General features: G+C 50.9%; 2 protein-coding genes and 1 non-coding gene across 3 annotated transcripts; 2 read left to right on the forward strand and 1 right to left on the reverse strand.

The window, feature by feature from the left end:
• Nucleotides 1-7,513: 7,513 nt before the first annotated feature.
• LOC144157989 (uncharacterized) lies at nt 7,514-7,791 on the forward strand. The gene has a single exon (XM_077688689.1). The coding sequence runs from the start codon at nt 7,552-7,554 to the stop codon at nt 7,789-7,791; it is 240 nt and encodes a 79-aa protein (XP_077544815.1). The 5' UTR covers nt 7,514-7,551.
• A 1,694-nt stretch (nt 7,792-9,485) lies between these two features.
• Nucleotides 9,486-9,558, forward strand: Trnaa-ugc (transfer RNA alanine (anticodon UGC)). The gene is given in 2 exon segments: nt 9,486-9,522; nt 9,526-9,558. It is a non-coding gene; the product is annotated as a tRNA-Ala (tRNA).
• A 2,688-nt stretch (nt 9,559-12,246) lies between these two features.
• Nucleotides 12,247-17,603, reverse strand: LOC144157988 (ATP-binding cassette sub-family C member 2-like). Its single transcript, XM_077688688.1, has 2 exons — nt 14,434-17,603; nt 12,247-13,734 (listed from the first exon to the last, which is right to left on the reverse strand). The coding sequence occupies exons 1-2, from the start codon at nt 17,601-17,603 to the stop codon at nt 12,591-12,593; spliced, it is 4,314 nt and encodes a 1,437-aa protein (XP_077544814.1). The 3' UTR covers nt 12,247-12,590.
• Nucleotides 17,604-18,586: the final 983 nt, after the last annotated feature.

The raw sequence follows: 18,586 nt of genomic DNA on the forward strand, positions 1-18,586 counted from the left end.
TCAATAGCGCCTCCCGATTCTGCCTTAAATCAGTGAGCGCACTCATAATATCAGCATGGCGAGTATCGTGCTTAGCTGAAAGAGCACCAATTGCCGCGAGTAACTCATTATGCTTTCGGTCAGCCTTTTCAGAGCAGTCATACCAGGGTTGACCTCAATATCGCCGCCAAGCAGTAACAACTTATACAATCACCAGAACTCTGAAATGTTACACTTGGGAACGGCGGCAGCGGCAAGCAAACATTTTTCGAACGTTTACAATGAAGTGACGGCGCAGTGCCAACCTGCCCGAAAAAGAGTGGATTGCTGAGCGACGACCGCATGGCTGCCGCTCTTGCGTGCATGCCCACTAAAGGTAGGCGGTGCTACTTATATTCTCCCGGCTTGTAGCTGCAGACGGCGCGGTAGTGTTATCCGATACCGAAATAGTGGACGAGACAGCGTATATACGCCACAGTCATCGGTGATCAGCGGTGATTGTTCCAGACGCAAGATTGCAGAAGGAACAGCTGATGCTTTCGGTACAGGCGAGAGCCATGCACACAACGTCTACTCACCGCGCGTCAAAATTTTAATTCCTGATTGATTGACTGTAGGGTTTAACGCGCCGACGCAACGCAGGCGATGAGGCGCGCCGTAGTGGAGGGCTCCGGATTAATTTGGACCACCTGGGGATCTTTAACGTGCGCCGAAATCTCGTACACACGGGCGTTTTTGCTTTTCGCCTCCGTCAGAAAAGCGGCCGCCGTGGCCGGGAATCGAACCCGCAACCCGTGCTCAGCAGCGCAACGCCTTAGCCACTGAGCCACCGCGACGGGTAAAATTTTATTTCCCCTTCTTCAATGACAGCAGGCTCCGTGAAAAAAGAAATCCTGGTTATGTTATCCACTTCTTTGAATGAATCGGTAAAGGTACATTATGGCATGACAGCTGTATTCAGGAATTCGGAATTCCCACGTGTACACACATTACGTATTTCTCCACAAATTCGTTCCCACTAAAACAAAGCGGTGTTCATAAATGATGAATAAACTTTATTTGAGACCAGGTGCTGATGTTAGGGCGCCCGCCCGGTGGGAGGCTTCCTAGTCCGGGATGCCTTGGGCTATGCTGGCCATCCGTGCCCTCTCCACCGATCGTGGCTGGTGTGGAAGGTCGGAGCTGGTCAGCAGCTCCACCCACTGCTCATAGGTATAGGGTTGGGGTTAGGGGTGAGGGAAGGGCATTGCTGGCACTCCCATACAATGTGGTACAGGGTGCCTGATTGGGGGCAGGATTTGCATGTGGCAGGGTATATGGTGGGATACGTTGCATGTAGCTCGGTGTTATGTGGGTATAAGTTAGTCTGTAGTCGCCGGAAGGTACGAGAGAGGTTCGAGGGGGGGAATGGGTATTTGCGACACATGTTCCTGTAGTGGGCGAGTATTTCGGCGTATGTTTGCAGTGGGCCGGGTGGGCTTAACTGTTGCTTCAGGGGGGGGGGTTCGTGGCCCTCGTGGGAAAACGGCCCGGTGTGAATGAGCGCGGGCAGAGGCGTGTGCCGCTTCGTTACCCCTGAGGGATTCGTGACCTGGAGCCCAAATTATTTGCAGTTGTGGGAGTGGTTTCTCTTGTTGTAGAATTTTCAAGGCGGGTTGCGATATGCGTCCCTTTAGGTAGTTCCTGCACGCGGCTTGGCAGTCAGTAAGAATGGTTAAAAATTTTTGGCCTGTCGTGGCGGCAAGGGCAATGGCAACCTCTTCAGGGGCGGTATTCTCGTAACTGTCCCTTTTGAAAACGTCCCTTTTGCGTCCCTTTCATCGTGACGTAACTTCCGGTTAAGAGGTGGACGTTGGCAGCATGGAGGAAGGTCGGCAGTAGGTTTGCCGCGCTTGCGTTACGTCACTTCCGGTTGTTGTCTTTTAGCCAATCAGGACTCGCCAAAAGGGACACTTTTGTAAGGGACGCAAAAGGGACAAAACTCGAGAATACCGCCCCAGCTGTTTCGATGGAGTTGGTGAAAACGCAGTCACTGCAGTGAGTTCAGTTCCTCTGGAATTGACCACACTGGCGACTTGTGCAGATTTGTGGGGGTATGACGATGCGTCCGTATATCGGGTGCATGGGAGGTGGTGGTATTGGTTGTGTTCATAAAAAAAAATCATGGCACTCTCCGTCTAACGACGACGATGCATGTTGAACGCGAAGCTTTCTCGCGAGGGTTTCCTTGGTTGGCCAATCCCACAACGCGAGCATGTCTTACTCTGGAGGTATGCACCACTTTTCTATAATAACCGCAACAACTCTCGGTTATGCACTCGGTAGGCCTAACGTTTGGGTTTGGTGTCTACGGAGAGAGAGAGAGAGAGAGAGAGAGAGAGAGAGAGAGAGAGAGAGAGAGAGAGAGAGAGAGAGAGAGAGAGAGAGAGAGATGAAACTTTATTCTGCAGCTCAAGTCCGAGCCGCGGAGTTACGAGTCCTCGGAGGAAGGGGGTGTTTCGCTTAGGCTGGTGGAAGGGGCCGTGGCGGCAGGGGTCCTGGACTGGGGGCCCCACACCACCTTACGATGCTCTTAATAAAGTTTATCCTCCTCCTCGGCACCTGCTGCTTGCCATACAGTGAGTACTTTTTCGGGTAAGTGCCGGTTCAAGGTGTTAAACCTTAAAATGTGACGTCAGGCCTCGCGTCCTGCGGCTAACAGCCTTACGGAATGCAGGGCAACGCATTCTCATCGTACGTCGAGCTGTGGGTACCGGCTGTCGACGTTCACTTAGGAACATGACGTTATGCGAGTATACGTCGCGCAGTAGCACGCCTGAGTCACCTGCGCCCTTTGCTGTACATTTTCTACACATCACGCACGATCATCATCATTGTCAGAGAAAGTTGGCTTTCCTGCAGTGCGTTTTCGCGAACGGACATCATAAGCGAGAGGCACAATGCTTCGCTTTAAAAATTGACCCCGCTTGTAATTTCGCATCTTTCCATTGCTGAAGGGAGTGCCAACTTCGCTTAATAAGACGGATGATAATGATGAAGGCGGCGACGGTGACGACGACGACGATCCACCGCGAGATGCGTACGGAAGGATTCTTTCTTTGGGGCCATGCACGAATAGTATTCTAAGATCCTCCTCCCAAAGAACGCGTACCTAGTATATGACAACAAACACGTGCACTGCGCTACGAGATTACTACACGGGGACCTGTTCCCCAGTGCCGTCAAAAACTGGCTGCCCTCGCAAACGGCTCGAGCGACGTGGCGGCGACGCCACCATGAACGGGGCTACTGACCGAAACAGAAACCAAGTTCACTGCGGAAGTCAAGAAACGGGGCGCGTCGTACACTCCTAACGGCCTACCCGGCCTGGACCGTCTCCCGCGGAAAGCTAACACATCCAAGGCGAGCCTCGCGAAGCAACGACCGCCCCTCCACGCGCCGAGGTCACGCCGATGACGCAACAGCGTTCGAGAATCGGTCGACCCAGTAAACCGTTATAGCGCTCTGCTGTCGAGCTGCAACGCCGCAAGAGCAAAACAGCACCATCGAGGAAACCTGCCCCGCAAAGGAGCCACCTGTATGACTGGCTCTTCAACCCATCGCCACGAAGAAAGGGGATTGGCGCGTGCCTGTTCGTAAATCGCTGGGGCCGGCGCAGCGTCGTCTGCTACGTTTGTTGTTCTTTTGGTCGTCTGAGCGGCGAACGGTTCGCGCGTGCGGCGCCGCGTCGTCTGCGAACTGAAGAGGTCAGCACTTTTGACGTGTGCTACGCATGCTCCGATCCCGTGTCGCTCTGGGCTGTCGCGGGAGAAGCGTTACATAAACTACAATCTCCTTGCGGGCCCGTTGCACGAGGCTTTGCATAACGAATGGACGCTGAGCACTGTTAGTGTTCCGTTTCATAACCGCCACCCGCTATGTTGATTACGAAAAGGCGGTCGCAAATCGAATAGTGTGTCTGTGTTGGGGGTTATGAGAGCCTCACCTACGATTCCCCTGTTCAGAAAAACATACCTCATGTTGCCGGTACTTGGGCTTTTAAAAAATTTATTGTCTTGTGGAAATAACAAGTCGCAGCTTTCGCATAAGCAAAGCTTCTCTTCTTTATGACATACGCATTGCGTGCGTTTCGAGGCCCTGATCTTGCCCCTAAAATATGGGATATAAAAAAATTGGCCGCGTATTTCCTTGCTCCTGTGCAAATGACGTCGATGATGACCATTTTCATCGTTCATTTAGTTAAAAAGTTGAGGTTGAAGTTGCAAGTTTCTTCATTTCGACAACATGTGCAGGGATGGCTAGTACAGTTGTCGATGGGAATGGTCAAAAAGGCACAGAAAGCTTGACAAGGTGCCCTCTACCCCACCCGTTTTGGCACGGCTCTGCGGGCATTGGCATGTCATATGAGACCATACAAATAAAAGAATGTACGCAATTATACAAACAGAAAATCAGCTTTCAGTTTTCAGAATGAAAGAATAATTACAATAAAAGATTTCTCCGAAAGAAAAAAAATCAGCTCTCAGTTTTCAGAAAACAATAAGCCTAATGCAAGGTTTCACAGTTAAAAAAAAAACATCTCTCAGTTTTCATAAAGGAACAATGATTACATTACAAGATTTCACAGAGAAAAAAAATCGGCTCTCAGTTTTCAGAAAGAAACAAAAAATTACAAGTTTTTCACTGTACTTCTCGGATGTAAATGTGTAATTTCTTTTTGAATGCTTGTTCGGATTTAGCATCTTTTAACATGTTTATAACTGCAGGGATCATGACTGTCTAAGAAGTCGGATATCTCGTAGCTCAATTTGTGGTGACCATAGTTTGTGAGAGTTTTTGATTGATTGATTGCGGGGTTTAAGGCGCCGACTCAACTCAGGCGATGAGGCGCGCCGTAGTGGAGGGCTCCGGATTAATTTTGACCACCTGGGAATCTTTAACGTGCGCCGAAATCTCGTACACACGGGCGTTTTTTGCCTTTCGCCTTCATGAGAAAAGCGGCCGCCGTGGCCGGGAATCGAACCCGGGACCTCGTGCTCAGCAGCGCAACGCCTTAGCCACTGAGCCACCGCGATGGGTTTGTGCGAGTTTTTGGTTTTGTGTATGTTGTCTGCCTAAACTCGTATTCATCTCTTCTTGACGTGAATTTTTTATAAAGCACATTAGGGTCAGTCCTAATTTCCTGAAAAATAGTTAGAGTTTTTTTGTTTATAATAACAGAATTGAAAGTTGGGCGAGTTGGTGCGTATGCATTTTGAAGCGTAACAGCACGAAAAAACGTGCTTTTGCACTTGTTTATAATGTCCATAATTGTCAATACCTCATGTTTCATAAATATTGGAGAACTGTGACTGGTATAGGGGACGCTTTCAATTATGCTTAAGACTTTTTTTTGGGGGGCCGGTATAGGTTTTTCATGTTTGTTTTTCTTGTTCATCCCAACACTAAACTACAGTAGTTAAGGCGAAAATGGACTAGACTCTAGTAAAGTTGGTTTTTTAACCAAGCAAGTAGTAAATATTTCATCGTATAAATAATACCAATGAACCAGGATATATCTGTTCGTAATTTATCATTATGAGCAGAGAAACTTAAATTTTCATTGAACACAATGCGAAGGAATTTGTGAGAACAATTCTTTTCGATAAATTCGCATCGGAAATTTAGGAAAACCTGTTTCCCTACACGTTTGTTGCAAGTTCGGAAAATAATATATTTTGTTTTCATTGCGTTTACATCCAGATTTATTTTACTTAGTCAAAAAAAAAAAAAACGACAAATTTTCAAGCCGTGAATTCGTTTGTCTTTCTAGAAGATCCAGATCTCTGCCAGACAAAAATATGTTTGTGTCATCCGCATATAATATATCCGTGGTTAAAGGCAAGTTAACAATGTCATTTATATGTAACAAAAATAATATCTGGCCGAGCATAGATCCTTGTGGAACGCCGTACTTAATTAGTCCAAAACTGGACCTGGCGGTTCCAATTTCGGTATATTGGAGGTGATTACGTAAGTAACTTGCTATTAGATTGAGACAAGTTCCCCCAATTCGTGTTTCACAAATTTCTGAAACAAAATGTCGTTATTGATAGAATCGAAAGCCTTTTTAAGATCGAGAAACACTCCAATAGCGAACAATTTTTGTTAGAAGTTATCAATAATTTTATCTTTCATATAAAAGTTTAGTTCTCGGTGGTGCTAACGCAAGTACTATGTGCCGAAGGCATATAGTAAACAGAAAGGAAAAAAAGACGCAAAGGGCAAATAAAGATGATGATGACGACGACGACGACGACCATGATGATGATGGTGATGACTATGATTAGAGGACACGTTCGGAAATTGGGAACTGGTGCTTCGGGAACAATCGCCCATCGGGAACGAACGAAGTCGCCTAGATCTCGCACACTGCCCGATCCTCCCTTGAGTGTTTGTCTCAGATGGACGTGCTGTATGGCCATCCTCCGATGTTGTGTCACAGCCGCAGCGACATCGCTATAGACACGCATATTCACTGTACACTCGCTGGCTGTTTAGCGAGAAAGCAGTTCAGAACGCGTTTGGAACTCGCAACAAACGCGTCTGACGGAGCTCACCGGTCTGCCTCTTGATTGATTGTAGGGTTTAACGCGCCGACGCAACGCAGGCGATGAGGCGCGCCGTAGTGGAGGGCTCCGGATTAATTTTGACCACCTGGGGATCATTAACGTGCGCCGAAATCTCGTACACACGGGCGTTTTTGCTTTTCGCCTCCATCAGAAAAGCGGCCGCCGCGGCCGGGAATCGAACCCGCGACCTCGTGCTCAGCAGCGCAAGGTCTGCCTCTTTCACCAGCAACCATCCCCTTAAGACAAGACTCTCATGCAACCATAGGTGGAGCGTCTACACTTGATATAATCATGATGATACTCCTGTCATGATTTTGACCAGTGCTCGTGCAAAACAGATACTGCTGTCAACCAAAATAGTTCTTCGATTCCCAGTCGAAAATGACAAGAAAGATTTCTGTAATTTGTCGTATTTCTGCGTGTCGTACTGTCGTCTTGTCGTATTCTTCTGTCGCGATTCTGGCATCTGGCTATGCCACGGCAGCATGATGGCTGTCGTAGCGACAGATAGTTCTATTGTGAGTACAGGAATGTTTGTCGTTGAAAAAATTAACTCTGCCGTTATGACATAAATGTGTGTCGTAACAACACATCGCTTTGCTGTAACAACGGCTTCTGTTGTCACCACAAAGTTTCTTGTCGTACGACAGGAATTCTTGCTAGGTTTCGCGGTATTCCTGTGGTCGTCTTAGGCTGGTAGTAGTGTTTTCGCAGGCCAAATATGCGCTAAAAAATCTGGGAAGCCACCCTAAGCGCAACAGGGCCTGTGCGCCATAGAGGACCGAGCGCGCTCAGGGACGAAGAAAGCGACGAAGGGCAGCGCGAGCGCGAGCGCCTCCGCCCATCGAAGCTGACCAGTGCCGTACGACAGTAAGGTCCCTCTTCTGCTCGAAGACTCCGAGAGGCCCGCCTCGCGGGCTGTGCTCGTCCCACCAAGCCCGGCGTGGTCACCCTGGCCGACATGGCCAATTCGCTCAAGCGCTTTCTCACCATCTTCGGCTACAAGCTGGACCGCAAGTGGGGCAACTTCAAGGCCCGCGTCAAGGAGAAGACGACGGACAAGAGCGGTGGCTCGACCTGGGGCGGCGTCCGGACGCCCATCGAGAGCCTGCGCAAGAAGAAGAAGAGCGGCTTCGGCAAGCTCGACGACCGCAACGTCCCGCAGGAACTGCCGGCCTTCGGGGCCTACTGCAACTACTGAGCACAGCGCCCGCCGCCGCTGTGCCTTCCTACAAGCCGCCTGCGTGTTCGTACTCTGCTCGCCTGCTACGGAGGCTGCGGTGACTTTCCCCCAAACACCCCAACCGCGTGAGGAGATTCGCTTCGCCACTAAACTTTCGCTTTTCTTCTAAGCTTCTCTGGGTCTTCTTAAAGTGCTTTCTTTAACCTCTGCCGCTTCAGTTGAAAATAGCCCTTCCAAAATCCCCTTCACCAGACTGCTACAGAGACTGTACTGTCCTTCCGAATAGTTGTACATGCGCGAGAAGATTCGCTTGGTCAAGGAAGTTCTGTTTGAAGCCCTCTTTTAACATAAAAAAATCCGTCCTATTACCATGCAGCTGAAAAGTACCTCTGCTCCCATTCTCCTGCGTCCCAGCGGAGTCTTTTTCCCAGAATTTACACACAATTCGATCCCCCGCCGCTGTTTTGTGAACGTCCCCAGACCGACTTGAAGCCTCCCCAACAATTTATCCGTCCCTTATAAACCGTTTCCGTGCATCCGTTTTCTCTCAACTACCGACATACCTGCTCTCTTTAGCACTGGACTTGAGCCAACCGCCCGGGTGTCCCTGTCCTCCTCTTCTGCAGCCACTTTTTCCCCTTCTTAAATGTGCCTTTTCTCATGAGTCCTAGTTCAAGAGCACTGAAGCTTCTCAACTTTGCTAAATCCCAACGTACGACTTCCAGAACTTTCCCGCCATTTCTGCTGCGAGCCGAATCTTCTGTCGATGTGGGTACCCCTGCTTACTGGTTGTCATGATGTGACGTGGCTTGAGTGACTCTGGGGTGACAGCTCGTGGTTGGTGTGGCGATTTATTTTCCCCGGACACTAACCGAGGTGTAGTTTTTGTGTCCCGTCATCCGTAGCTTGTCACCCCTAGGTACTGTAAATCCTGCGTTGCCCTCGCACATTTGGAACTGTGTTTTGTGTTCACTCGTTAAATTAAAACACGAACTCCATGCGGCTGCATTGAAGGACGTACTTGTTTAATGAGTGGTTGTAAGGCCTGCTATAGTGCGGCTACTTCAACCCCTCCGGGAAGTGACTCGGAACGCAAACCAAATTTTTACCCCGCGCCTGTATGATGTTTCTACGTGTAAGAGGGAACGTAGGATTTGGAGGCGTCAGCATTGTAAGTCTTGTATTGTCATGACAACACGACTGCAAGGCCGCATTAGCTATCGTGCCATGACTCGCACGGTACTGGAAAGATTGCAGGGGGAAGAGATGGAGGCTTGCAACTTTTCGACCCTGCCCTTTTATTTTTGCTTCCAATGTTTCTTCGACATTTTTTTCTGAACATCAACATATGCTGAGCCAAAGCGGACAACATTCTAGACATAGCAGTTTTCCCCTTTATTCCGAGCGCTCATCCCTCTATCTCTGATGTGTGAAGAGAATTTATTAAATCGCGTATCCCGGTGAAGCGACTAGGGATAACAGTGCTGTCATAAAAAAGGGAACGTATCCAATCAATTCCTACTCAAACCGGGTTATCAACGCGCTACAGAAAAAAAAAAAAAAACGGTGAATGATGGGGAGGGGGTTACAAGCATAACAAGTAAAAGCCAGCATTTTAATCATTGCTATTTCAAACGCTTCAACGGCAGTCTCGGCTGCAAAACGTGACTTACCAAAACTTGCGCTAGTTGGTTTATTGTTTCGCTGGACCCGCCGCGGTGGCTCAGTGGCTAAGGCGTTGTGCTGCTGTGCACAAGGACGCGGGTTCGATTCCCGCCCGCGGCGGCAGCTTTTCTGATGGAGGCGAAAAGCAAAAACGCCCGTGTGCACGAGATTTCAGCGCACGTTAATGATCGCCACATGGTCAGAATTAATCCGGAGCCCTCCACTACGGCGCGCCTCATCACTTGCGTTGCGTCGACGTGTTAAACCCTACAATCAATAAATCAATAAATAAATCAATAAATCAATAAATCAATGTTTCACTGGAAAGAAGAAAAGGGCACGCCCTCCTCACTAGCACTTCGTGAAAAGCTGTCTGTTGTTAAAATAGTGCCTAATAGTTCAGAACTTGCTCTACTCATCATGGCTCCATGTCGGTATACTCTCAGTAGTGCGCGTGTGCGCCTGCGTACACATGTTCAATACTTTTCAGTGCTTTTACTTGTTTATCTGTAAGTTGTCAGCAAATGTTAATCCTGGCAGAAAGCTTGAATTTACCTTTACTAGTGTCTTGTGTATAAATAAGCGTGGTTTTTCATGAAGAAACAGTTTGAAGTTGGCGCCTGTATATGTCTTTCGTGCCTCATTCGTCTACGTACGTTCAGCGCCCTTTTCTTCTTTTCTGCAAAACGTGAGAGTCGTGAGGAAAAGCCGCCCTTTTGGCGTCCATGGGGCGAGTAAAGGTCACATACGCGAATAAGCAGCACGAGTCTGCTGGGAAGCGACAACGCTGTGTACGCTGGCAAACGGCAATAAGAAACGTTGATTCAAACACAGAGACAAGGCCGCGAAAAGTGACCCAGTCAGTCAATTATGAAATCATCGAAGCCGCAAGGTGCTTATAGAAGTTCATTGGTGGGGAATTTATTGTGCTGCGCAATCAACTACCGAAAGAACCAACGCCGAAGAAGCAGTCAAGCAGAATGACGGGTGCAGTCGGGGATCGGAAAAGGGAATGCCGCGGCGTTCGCTCTGGCTTTCGATCTTTGAGCGCAGTGATTTCCAGAAACGTCAAGTCAGATCGAGGACATTGTCGGTCAGACCAATACTGTCTAGGCCAACGAGAAACGGCTTGCACTTTCTCCCTAGCAAGCAAGAAAGCCTGGCGCGGTTTACCAGAAGAGTGAAGACTCCCCTCCCCCTTCCTATCCTCCCATTTCGCACGATACATCAACTTCTGTTGCCACGCCTAGCTTTTATCACACCGACGTGGTACCGTGTCAAGCATGGTCAGATGCCTTATAGGTGGATCTTTTGCACTTGTAGATGAACGCGAGGAATCGCGGGAATGTCGGCGCTATTAAGCAGCCATTTCTGAATATACAATGAATAAAAACACAATAAACATGGCATTCGATTGTTGAAGGTACAGCCACATTTTATTAAAATATACAGTAATACCTCGTTAACTCGAACTCGCATATATCTCGAAAAATCGGCTAAGTCGAAATTTTCCGTGGCACCGAACCATTTCCTATGCGTCCCATGTATTTGTTGCCCTTTATTTCGAAATATTTTTTGGGCCAAACTGTGGATATATCGAAATCTTGACTGAGAGTGGAACGAAAACTTCGCCGCCGCGGACCGTTTCACAAGATTCGCGCGATGCTGCCGCGCCTAAGTCCCTCGATTTTTTTGCTCGTTTAGCCGCGCTTACCACAAAGCCAATGTTTTCCCCATCGAGCGATGGGAGACCTTACTGTCCAGCTCTGACCTCGCCATTCAGCAACAGCTGGTGGCTGGAGGAGAAGAATTACTGGGTACATATGGGTCCCGCGATTAGGGAACCACCCCATCTGGTGCCTTCGCGCACCATTCCTTATTTGAAGCTCAGTAAAAGTTGTTCAATCAAAAAACCCAGGCGTGAAGTCTAAGCCTAGAGGTATATCAATTTCCTCAAGCAGCCCTGTGGCCCGTCATGTGACGGTGAGACAGGGACAGGCGCAGAGGTACCGTACCTTCTTATATATACCACATCTTCTTAAAAGATAGAGGTGTGTCGTGCGAGGGAAAACCCAATGGAGAGCGCGGGTCCCAGCCGGTGAACGTCTCTTGCACGTTTTTTTCCCTTTCATACTTTTATGAAAAGCAACATTGGAAGCTGCTGCTGAAGAGGTGGTAAGTAGTAGCGCCTTTTTTGCAAAGAACTCGATATTTCATGGCAGTTCACGCAACTTTGCTTATCTCGAAAATCCGCTTATCTCAAAATATTTCCCACTTTTACTACTTCGAGTTAACGAGATATTACTGTAAAATGAAAATATACCCTGTGCGCGTACGTTTTGTGCTTGTTTGCAAGTGCGTTTATTCATATTTTGGAATGCTTCCCAGCCTATTTATTCTAGTTGAAGTGAAACTTCGCGCTTTAGAGACAAACGAGGGGGAAAAATAAAGTATGGGAATATGAAGGGAGTTCCTGAACGCTGGTTTAGGGATTTTTTATATATAATGTTTGATAAACACTGCCCTCAAACACTCCGATGAACGACATGTATTCTACAAATGGCGAAGCGAAGCTCACGATATGCCTCCGTAACGGGGTAAACTACAAACAGTGTAGCTCTGAATAGGCACTCGGGAATGACCAGGACGAACACAGACGCCTGTCACACAAGTCGCGAAATTCTGCCCCAATTCGCGCTCACCTAAAGAAAATGGTTTCCTCTGCTACAGCAGGGTGGCGAGTTGAGCGAGTCTGCTACGCCATTTCGCAATGCGAGCTGGACGTTTCCGCATTGCACAACACCACAATGCGATTTTCAAGTCAAATCGTATACGCTGCACCTTGCATAATGCGTCACTGGGAAGCCGACCCAGGGCAGTACCTCAAGGTGTAAGACTGACATGCCATTCATTGGCCCAGAACACGCCTATTGCTCGTGTAATGTAGTTTCCCTTCGGACTAACTCAGAGTCGACCTTTGACCGGTACTGCGATTGTCCACAGAAATTTGTGAACAGAGCGAAGTTAAACGTAAATACGTACGCGTGCGGGACACAGCGTTTCCAGAATACGTAACACGTTGACGGAAGGGAGGAGTTGCGATTAGATCGAATCCGGTGAATAATTTTATATAACGCCGCATCTTGTGCGTCTTACACTATGCCCGCTTCCTTGGCCATACTGTAAAACTCCGAGGACGAGTCCGCGAGAAGGTCGTTGGGGGGTCCCATCTCGATGATCTCGCCGTCCGCCATTACCACGATCCTGTCCGAGTCCAGGATGGTGTTGAGCCTGTGCGCGATGGTAATGACCGTGCTGTGCTTGAAGAGGGTCCTTATCGTCGACTGTATCAGCGCGTCCGTCTCCACGTCCACGGCTGCCGTGGCTTCGTCCAGGATGAGGACTCTGCTGTGCTTGAGCACCGCTCGGCACAGACAGACGAGCTGCCGCTGGCCGACGCTGATGTTGGCCCCTCCCTCCGTTATGGGCGTGTCCAGGCCATCCGGGAAGCGGTTCTTCAACCTGGTGATGTCCAGCACTTCCCAGAGCTTGGAGTCGTCGTGCGCCTGTTCCGGGTCCAGGTTGAGCCTGAGCGTGCCGCTGAAGAGCACCGCCTCCTGCGGGATGATGGTGATCTTGGACCTCAGGTCGTACAGGCCGATCTTGGAGATGTCCACGCCGTCGATGAGGATGCAGCCGGTGGCCGCCTCAATCATGCGGAACAATGCCAGCGTGAGCGTCGACTTGCCTGCCCCGGTGCGACCCACGACGGCCACTTTCTCGGCGGCGTCGAACTCGACGTTCAGGTCCCGCAGGCATAGCCTGAGCCCCTCGCGGTACCGCGCGCTGAAGTTCACGAACACGATCTCGCCCTTCTGCGGCCAGTCCTCGGGCGGCGAGGGCTCGATGAAGCGCGGGGCTTCGCCCTCGACCTTGGAGTACTCTTCGACGCGCTCCGAGGACACGATGGCGGCCTCGGACTCGGCTGCGAAGTGGACCAGGTTGTTGAAGGCGTAGGTGGAGGTGATGATGTAGGACATGAGCAGGCCGGCCGTGCCCGGCGCGATGGAGTCCCGCCAGCTGACGATGAGGAAGGCGGTGGTCAGCACCATAGTGCAGCCGATCAGGTCCAGCCGGCTGATCATCCACAGCTTGGAGATGAGCAGCGAGAAGGAGCAGTTCTGCGTCAGGTCCACCTCGGCCAGGAAGCGCTCGATGAAGACGTTCTCGGCGTTGTAGCTCCGGATGCTGCTCAGCCCGTCCAGGGTCTCGCCGAACGTGTTCACCACGGGCGACCTGCGTGTGCCGTTATACGAGCGCTGCGTCAGCAGATAGTATGTCCGGAATGATGGCTGAAACCTAGCTAGTTAAAGAGAAAGCTCCCTTTTTTGTTAATTTTGGCTGTTAAGCGACGTGCCGCTCTCACATCCACGGCTGCACTCTCCGCTTTCCGCGTGAATCTGCGCAGGCCCAGGCGTTACCTATCAGCGTGGTTCTTCACTCGTGCTACGGAATTATTCGCGGTCGCGTGTGAGCCGTTCCTCGGCTTCCTACGCCAAAGTGGTCTAGGAACCGTTTTGCGGTTACATACTGAAACTCCGACGCCGGCTTTTTTCTCCCAGAGGGCTATTTAATGCATTCGCGTTAAACGCCTTAATTTATCTTAGGTTTAACTGAAACGTAAACAGTATGCCGTTGGGTGAGCTAAAAGAAATAGGACAATTATGATTCGGACTCCCCCCCAAACGCGTGTTGTTCGCAATAAAGAACCATTCTGCCTCGAGTTCAAGCATAAAGTATTGAGCCTTTGCGGCAAGGGAAACACACGCTCGTGGCTCAGCGAAAGTAAAGATGGTCGGTGCACGCCCTTAATCTTTTAACTTGGTGCGAACGGGTCTATGAGCCCACGCGAGCTCCAAACTGGAGAAGCCGAAGACCCCGCCCTAGAAGCTTGCAGGCGATGGCCACGGCGCGAGTTGCATTGCAAGCGCATACCTGGTGACGCCTTCCAGGCGTTTGAGCTGTCTCAGCGTTCGAAGGTAGAACTTCTGCATGAAGGCGTACAGGATGGCCATGGGTATCGCGACGATCAGGAAGTGCGGCAGGACGACCGATATGAGGACGGCCATGGCCATCAACTGGAAGAAGAGCTCGAAGAATACGTTGGCCATCAGGGGCAACTGCACGTCCAGCTGGTCGATATCCTTGCCCACCCGGTTCAATATCCGCCCGATGGGCGTCGTGTCGAAGAAGGACATGGGCGCGTCGAACATGCACGTCATCATATTCTCGTGCAGTGTCCTGGACGCCTTGATGGTGCCGTAGCTGAGCATGGACGTCCCGAGGAACGCCAGCAGGCCCATGCAGGTTCCTAGAACTCCGTAGACCACAAGCCGCTGGGTCCTTCTAGCCGAGGTCTGCTCTTCTTGGGGCAAGTTCACGTCCTTGCTCCAGCTCCCGATCCAAAGTCCGGAGCCAATGTCGAACATCCGGCACCCGATGTAGCCGGTGAAGGTTAGTAAGAGTATAAAGCAGCCAATGTGCCGCAGGTAGTTGATGTACACCTCCTTCTTGATTGATCCAACCTGCACGGCTTCGTCGCAGACCAGCGCGTTGGCTCGCGTGACGACTGACATCATGTTGCTCGTCTCCAGGTCGGTGACTGTGGAGAGCGCTTGGACACCCATCTGGCCTCCACTGTCCCGCCTTTCGTCGTCGCGCTTCTTGGAGTATTCGTGAACAACGTTAGCGAACTCTTTGTCTTGTGCCATCAGCTCGCGGTACGAGCCGTACTCGACGACCTTGCCATCCCGAAGATATACTACCACGTCGACCGCCGACAAAAGGGCCAGGTTGTTGGTGACAAAGATCCGCGTCTTATCTTGCAGTATCCCCCGCGGACCGATGACCTTGCTGAAGATCCTCGAGCTGACTTGCGCGTCCACGGCGCTGAGAGGGTCGTCGAGCAGGTAAATGTCCTTGTCTAGGTATACAGCTCTGGCCAGGCTTATCCTCTGGCGCTGGCCGCCGCTGAGGTTGACGCCCTTCTCGCCGATCTCAGTCTTGTCGCCATCCATGAGCATCTCGAAGTCGCTGCGCAAACAGCACTTGTCGGTGACTTTCTTGTAGAAGTACTTCTCGTACTCGCCCATGAAAGTGATGTTCTTGCGGATGGTACCGTGCAGGATCCAGGCACGCTGCGGCACGTACGCTACCGAACCGTCGATGTCGAGGCTGCCTCGGACGAGCCCCATCTCTCCTAGCATAGCGTTAAGGAACGAGGACTTGCCGCTTCCGACGAGGCCGAAGACGCCCACTAGCTGACCCTTGGGTATGGTCAGGTCTACATCCTTCAAGAATGGCGGGCTGTCGGAGTGCATTTTCCAGGTTAAAGATGCGTTCGAGAAGCGAATAGCATTTCCCTCACCCGGATTATGACCGATCATTTCCGTATTTTTCTCTTCGGCGTCCAGAAACTCCGAGATGCGTCTAAGCGCCACCATGGATTGGATAACGTTAGAGATGACGTCGGGGCAAGTGGCGAGGTTCATGCGGAGCATGCTGCACAGCGTTATGGTTACGAAGCCCGTCTCCACATCGATCGTCATGAGCCTCTGCGTGAGCATGTAGACGGTGAAGAGGCCCAGCGACTGCGCGAAAGGCAGTGTGAACCAAAACAGTCGCATGGTCGCCGATACTATGGCGTAGAGCTTGATGGTGGACACCTCCTTTTCGCGAATGTCGAGGATGCGCTTCATGAAGGGCACTTCCCAGGTATAAAACTTAAGGATGCGGATGTTGCCCAGAGCTTCGTTGGTGTACATGAGCCGGTCATCCTTCAGGGCCATGAGCGCTCCTTGGAGCCTGTCTCCGATCCGGCTGAGGAAACCAGTGACTGGCAGGATGACCAGAGTGACGCCGATCATGGTGAGTGCTGAAGGCCCCATGAATAACCACAGCCAGATTGTAGACTGTATGGTCATGAAAAAAGCAGCCGCACCGGCAGTGATAAAAAGAGACGTCTGGTATACCTTGTCGGCGTCCACCGTCATCAGGTTGATGATTTCGCCGACGCTGTACTTGGTCAAACAGGCGCTGGCTGCACGCAGAGTCTTAGTGTAGACAGCGTGCACTAGTATGCCTTTAAGCTGGAGGCCCATCACGACGTAGTGGAAGTCACAGTGCCGCAGAAGCGTCATGCCCGTCTTTCCGGCGAGAAAAATAGTGAAGCCGTAGAAATATCCTTTCCACGTTTCTTGCTCCTTGACGAGCACAAAGCGGATTATGAGCGTCAGAAGCACGGGTGGCAGAGTCCTGAAGAAGGCAAAGACTATCTGGATAACAAGCACAGACATGACCATGGGCCACACGGTGCGGAACAGCGTCCAACCTAGACGCCTGCCCGAGTGGCTGTAGTTGTTTGTGCGCTGCCACTTGTTGAAGTTGTTCTCGGTCTTGATCTCCTCGGAAACCGGGAACAAGTCGGCAACGCTGAGTGTCCTCCAGTATCCGGATAAAATGAGCGACGTGAACCATTCGAAGCTGATGACTGATATGGGCGACGCCACGTCCATGGGGCACACTTTGCGCGTGTCGGCCGGATGGCGTTCAGTGAACGAGTAGACGACTACGAGGCACCACGTGACCGGGTAAGCGATCACGCGCATCACGTAATGAAAAGCCGAAGGCGTATCAAATCGGAGATCGCTGAACGCGGTCAGAAGCATCCGGTAGTACTCAAAGGTGGTGCAAGTTGCCTCGAGCGTCCAGTACACGAACAATACGGTGGAGGTCCTTCGACCACGCCTGTGTTCGAGTAACTGGTACATTATGGCGATGAGGCTGCCGGCGAACTCCATGACGGACGCCATGAGCTTGCTCTTGGGCGCTTCGACACCGATGGTACCGCTGACGCTGACGGCGTGGACCAGGCACAAATACAACGTGAAAGCGTACCTGGAGTACGACAGGAGGGTCTTTGGGTAGGAAGGCACTCGAGGTCCTATCGAGGAACACATCTTGATGGGAAAGAAAACGATAAGCACGGAAAAGGGGATCCATTTCAGCACAGTCTGCTCGAAGCACGGAGTCAGGCGAGGGTGATGGGTGTGCCAGGTGACGTTGCTCTGCCACAGCGGGGTGTCGCAGAAGCCGCCAAAGGACATGATGAGCACCGCTGCAGTAGTTCACTTGACGCAGAAAAGAAGGTGGCGAAGCCCCTGACCCTGAAGGCCGACACAGAGCGCGGAATAGGTCAGCCGCCGCAAGAGATTCATCTCAGCGAACCGTCCGTTAGGATTGCCTCACACGTGGAAGGTGGTCGCGGCATACTCCGGTAGCCATCACCGCAGGTGCGTGTTTGCCTGCGCGCACCTTCAGGAGCCGTCCAGAACAGTGTCACAGAAAGCGGGCCTTGGTCACGCTCGGGCTCAGGCGACGTGCCGACCTCGATTGCGCTGTCCTGGCGCTGACCTTGCGCTACCGACGCCTGTTGTCCTTGTGGGGGACACCATTCGCCGGTCCACAAAGGACACGGCACAGGACGATGGTACCAACGAGCCGGGCACAGTAGAGCGGCGTCTGGGTGATTTTTGATGATGATGAGCAGTCTTCTTCCTTTAGGACCCTTCCACCCGAGCGGGATTAACCTACTTCCTGTCGAGCTCCAAGGGTTGTACCCAGGATGGTCCGGACCTTTTACTGGGGTACAAGCTTTAAGCGTGGGAACTGAATCGAAAGATTACCGTAATCAAAAAGCCACGGCTATTGCGCGTCCGAACGCTGTTCACTTTTTGGAAACGACACTGTGGGCGTTCACACCCGCTCTAGCTTCAAACAATACAGTGTTCCTGCCCGTTTTTGGCTGTGACCCCTCGCCGGTCCTACCACCGGTCGTTATCGGTAACGCCGCGATTACTGCAAAATAGGACACTATGTGCCTCTTGGGCATTCCCGTTGGATACAACAATAGCCCTAAAATCTGGCTAGCCCAACTCAGCCGAAAATGAAAGTTATTCAACTTACAAACAAGAGTATTCAAGAAGCATGGATGAGCTAAAGAAAAAAAAAACGTTCAAACACTGGCAACAGCCGTAGCTGTCACTGCACTCTATCATAAACCATTTATTGCCCCCACCAATCTGCTTCG

Source organism: Haemaphysalis longicornis, unplaced genomic scaffold, assembly GCF_048455015.1.
Source record: "Haemaphysalis longicornis isolate Haplotype H1 unplaced genomic scaffold, Haemaphysalis longicornis Haplotype H1 scaffold_10, whole genome shotgun sequence".
Classification (NCBI taxonomy): domain Eukaryota; kingdom Metazoa; phylum Arthropoda; class Arachnida; order Ixodida; family Ixodidae; genus Haemaphysalis; species Haemaphysalis longicornis.

Excerpts from the sequence above, each read along its gene's own strand:
- LOC144157989 (XM_077688689.1), top strand. The coding sequence starts at position 7,552 with ATGGCCAATTCGCTCAAGCGCTTTCTCACCATCTTCGGCTACAAGCTG.
- LOC144157988 (XM_077688688.1), bottom strand. The coding sequence starts at position 17,603 with ATGTCCTTTGGCGGCTTCTGCGACACCCCGCTGTGGCAGAGCAACGTC. Across the intron at positions 13,735-14,433 it reads CGCCTGGAAGGCGTCACCAG|GTCGCCCGTGGTGAACACGT; the intron begins GTATGCGCTTGC and ends CGGCACACGCAG.